Below are 4,813 nucleotides of genomic sequence, written 5' to 3' on the forward strand. Positions count from 1 at the left end.
GCCCTCGTCCCTCAAGCTTTTTCATTGCCAACGGCTTGTCCTGCCGCGCCACTGACGCCATTACGGCTCAAGGTTCAGGACGGCTGCGGCGTAGAACAACAATGCCTGTCAGATCCAAGATGGCTGCTGCAGTATTGCAGTTTCTTTTAACTTTGGCTTTGTCGCGGACTGCCCTGTCTGCCGACTTCGTGGGAAATGTTGAATGTATTGTTGTAGACGTATTTTAAATTAGATTTAAAAAAAAAAATAAAAAATCTTGGCTGCTAACTCGTAATAAAAAACATAATTATACAAATCTTGGCTATAGGGTCAAATAATGTTGTCTTCTGTTTCAAAATACACTGTAAGGATCATGCCCATAATTGTGCCCATAAATAATTTAAATCAGGCAAACCAAACGGCTAAAAGTACGTATTGTTAATTACAAATATTTAGGTTACACACACTATAATTTTGAGGCTCTTGTATTTGTGTATTTCTATTTTATTTTAAGCTTCTTTATTTTACTTCACTATATTGATGGAATAATGTTGTCATTAGAGGACACATTCCCATATTTCCCAGCATACATTAACATAACAAAGTGGTTTAAATTAGTATTGTTTACACTGTGGTAGTATCACTGTATATTCTAAAACGTCTTCCAAGTCCAAACAAAAACTGTTGCACCGGAGTAAACCTATAGGCTATGTGGATTTTATTTAAAATGTTAATTATCCCAACCCAATATACAAGCATCATCAAGACCAACACATTTATTGTTTCAATAACATCCCTTACAAGTCATTACATTTCACAAATAAGGCTTTTTGTTGTTGTTGTTGTTGTTGTAGGTAGGTAGTGCATAATCCTCCACTAGAGCCACAAATAATTTTAAAGCAGCTAAAACAAAAACAAGAAAATGGCAGGAAGATATAAGAAATGATAAACAACAACAATAACAACAAAAAAGTTCATTTAAAAGAATGAAAATAATTTTAAAAACACACACAAGTAATTTTAAATATGAAATGAAGGTAAAATTAATCTAATGCATGAATAACATCATTAACAAATGTGATGATAAATTAAGGCAGAGAGTCCCGGTCCCTTAAGGCTGTAAAAACTGCTTGTATGTCAAACAAATATGACATTTTACTGTCTTTCTTGTTTTATGACACCCAAGATATCCAGATAAGAATCTCATACACATCAGAATGAGCCCATGTGTGCCACAGACAAGTGACATCAGCCTCCATGTCTGAAAAATCAATAACAAGAGCAGTGATTCACCAAACCTCTGCATTTCAGCTGCTCCATAACCTTAAAACACCCTTAATTCCCCCTTCCCATAAAGGCCCTTCACCCCTCTCCTGCCCCCCTCTATTCATTGTAAATAACTGTTCAAACGCACAATGCGCTCTGGACCGCTTTATTCAGTCGCACAACTTCCCTGCGCTTTCATTGGTCCTTTGAGGATGCGGCGGCAGCGGATTGGAGGAAAGTTTCTCCTCGAGTCCACACACCCCCACCCCGCAGATATTCGTGGTCCGGTGCTACTGTGATTCCAGTTGTTTTCACATCCCCTCACTAACAAAGAGACTCGGAGCTGCTGTCTTACATCTCTGAGTAAATGTGGTGAGTGATGCGCAACTAACGACTGACGCTCCTGCACACCGAGGTGAGAACGAAGAAACAAAGAGCAGAAAGACACCTTGCTCTCAAGAAGAGAGCTCAGAGGAGAGATTATCAAACTTCAGACAGACTTGATTGAACGTAAAAAGTGAAAATGGTGTCGGCCGGACTGGAGATCTTGGGACTGTCGCTGTGCGTAATTGGCTCGCTCCTGGTGATGGTTGCTTGCGGGCTGCCCATGTGGAAGGTGACGGCTTTCATCGAGGCCAACATCGTGGTGGCTCAGACGATCTGGGACGGCTTGTGGATGTCGTGTGTGGTGCAGAGCACGGGCCAGATGCAGTGCAAGGTGCACGACTCCGTCCTCGCCCTCAGCCACGACCTGCAGGCGGCCAGAGCGCTCACCATCATCTCGTCGGTGATGGGCGTGCTGGGGCTCATGGTGGTGATCGCGGGGGCGCAGTGCACCAACTGCATCCGCGCTGAGTACGTCAAAGCCCGGGTGGTGAACGCCGGAGGGGTCATCTACATCATCAGTGGCCTGTTTGTGCTGGTTCCGCTGTGCTGGATGGCCAACAACATCATATCGGACTTCTACAATCCACAGGTGCCCGCATCCAAGAAGAGGGAGATCGGCGCTGCGCTCTACATCGGCTGGGCGGCCACGGCGCTGCTGCTGATCGGAGGAGCGCTGCTGTGCTGCTCCTGTCCCTCCAGCGGGAACTCGGGATACTCGGTAAAATACGCACCGACCAAGAGAGCCACGCAGAACGGGGACTATGACAAGAGGAATTATGTGTAGCTGCGCGGCTCGTAGCAGGCGGTGCGTAATGACCTGCAGCTTCTGAAAAAACTGTTTGTTTTTTACGGACGTTATCTTTGCACCTGCATTTTTTTTTTGTTTGTTTTTTAGAAATTTGAACTTTGAAAATCAATGGAAGCACCTCTGCTGTTTTTACACTGGCCCTTCACTATGCTCGGACCATGAATTCACACATCCTTTTTGTGTCTACAGGAGATTAAAGAAGAAGAAAAAAAAAGACTATCAACGACAAGAGGTAGCTCACAGACAAAAAGGAGTATCTTTGTTAGGTACCTGCTTTTGTAAATCTTCGAAATTATTAGTATTTTGAATTGTTTACCGTTGTAACTGCAAAGGTTTTCTTCTCTTGAGAAACTCTTGCCACCGAAAATAAACACTGTTCTTTCGCCTTGATGTGCATTGTCAGCACACACTTGTACAGTAACTGAGAATGTTTGCACTCCCACACGTTCAGCTTCCTTTAGGGGGAACTACGCCGACATGTTGACAATAAAAAAAAGTTCAATAACAATAAAGAGCGACGAAGAAAAGTGCATACATGTAAATGCCAGACGAGCTTTTTGTGTTGTTCTGAAGTTTGCAGTCTAACTTTGGACCTGTGGATCTCGGAGATCCTGGGATTTGTAGGTCAAAACATGATACATGTACAGTCCGTTATTCGGCCGCACTGAGCACCTGCAATAGTTTTTGCATCATTGTCCCTGCAGGGAGTCTCTTGTCTTTTCACAAATTCCAGGAATAAACTCTGTTTTCTGTTGGTATTTTTTGATGTAATGATTCATTATTCATGTATACGAAGATGCAATACTGTTTCCTTTTATTAAGATTAAAGTGAATATATTGTCTGAAATCTTTAGCGTGTGTTCTTCAAACTGCGGGTTGTGACCGTGTGCGCAGGCAGGCAGGCAGCAGTGCCCTCCGCCGCCGTGCGTAATACATGCCGTTCCCACCATGAATCCATAAACCAACCCCCACGGCGGGAGAAAGTATTTTGGTTAGCCATAGAAATCCAGATGACAATGCCCATTCAGCTAGAGTGGGGCTCTGCTGTTCAACTCACAATACTCACCCCCACCAGCCGCCTCCCCTTCCAAACCTCTCCCCCCTCCCCTCCTCATCCGCAGTCAGTGAAAGGCGTTCAAATTAAAGCTATGGAGAAGCTGCTGGAATCGTCTTCCTGCAAGTCACTGCATTCATTCATTAGTCGCCACAAAACTCCAGCAGCACGGTGCCTTGACAAATGACCACTTTGACGCAGTTTGTCCACATCACGGGCGCAACATTTACGCAAACACTGGGGATGATATTGCAATATTATAGTAAAGTTACAGGATTGTTTGACTTGTGGCAGAAAAACACAATATCACAGGATATTTCAGTGTCTGAGTAACAGCGGTCTGATTCAAAACTGTGACTGGATTACAAAAGCTTATCCATACTTGTTTTGCTGGTGACTTAAGAACCTTAGCAGGTCATATGCCCTCTTAGAAGTTGAAATTATGGCCACACAGAAAAGTCTGCATACAGTCAGGAGAACGCATGATCAGGAGAACTTCTGGTCAAATGATAACCAAGGCTGCAGATCCTCCACATCCAGAACAAAGACTCTCCTGCTTGTTTGTTATTGTTTGGCATGAGGAGACAATTCAAGTTATGATATTAGGGTGAGGTCATTTTCCAGAGTTTATCACCAGGTTTTCCTTTGTGGTTGGAGTTTGCTTGGTTGTCATGGAGACAAATCTGTTGACATGCAGACATCTCCACAGTGTTGGCTTCAAAAGTTATGGGTCAAAATCCATTCTTGGCCTTAAAAATAGTAGTTTGACAAAATAATCCCTAATTTACAAGCATGTTTCTTCTTGTGAAAGCTGTGATAAAAGCTAGAAGGGCTTTAGGTTTGTCAAAATATATCACAAATATTGATTATATGATCTGTCCAAGGGGTAGAATGAGCTCACATAAAGAGATTAATAAGAGGAAATTAATTAACTAACCAGAAACCAGTTTCATTAGAAAAAAACCCCCCTGAAAAATCATACTTCCCTGCTTAGAAAATGTTAATATTTGCAGGTTTATTAGTCGTCTTTGATATTAAATTCAATCTCTTTGGGTTTTAGAGTGTTCATCATACAAAATCTATGCAGTTTGAAAGACAAAATTAAACATTGCATTGAGAAAATAACTTCAGATAATTGGTACCTGTATCCCCACGTTAACATTCAGTCACTCTCAGGGAAGTAATGGTTCTTTAATGATTCTTCAAGGCAGCATTATCAGCTGAAGCACCTCTTGATTTAGGTCGTTGTTGTTCTCATACTTCACGTAGTTCTATAAAGTATTACAGGTTCATCATTTAATTGGAGTTTTGTGGTTTGG

The 4,813-nt window shown here is 42.3% G+C and overlaps 1 protein-coding gene across 1 annotated transcript; it reads left to right on the plus strand.

The window, feature by feature from the left end:
- Nucleotides 1-1,554: 1,554 nt before the first annotated feature.
- On the plus strand, nt 1,555-3,287 carry cldn5a (claudin 5a). Its single transcript, XM_008303661.1, has one exon. It carries the CDS (start codon nt 1,769-1,771, stop codon nt 2,414-2,416), a length of 648 nt encoding a protein of 215 aa, XP_008301883.1. The 5' UTR covers nt 1,555-1,768; the 3' UTR covers nt 2,417-3,287.
- Nucleotides 3,288-4,813: the final 1,526 nt, after the last annotated feature.

Source organism: Stegastes partitus, unplaced genomic scaffold (genome assembly GCF_000690725.1).
Source record: "Stegastes partitus isolate 25-593 unplaced genomic scaffold, Stegastes_partitus-1.0.2 Scaffold2047, whole genome shotgun sequence".
Lineage (NCBI taxonomy): Eukaryota > Metazoa > Chordata > Actinopteri > Pomacentridae > Stegastes > Stegastes partitus.

Bases quoted from the DNA above. Each gene is read 5' to 3' on its own strand.
- cldn5a (XM_008303661.1), top strand. From the start codon at position 1,769: ATGGTGTCGGCCGGACTGGAGATCTTGGGACTGTCGCTGTGCGTAATT.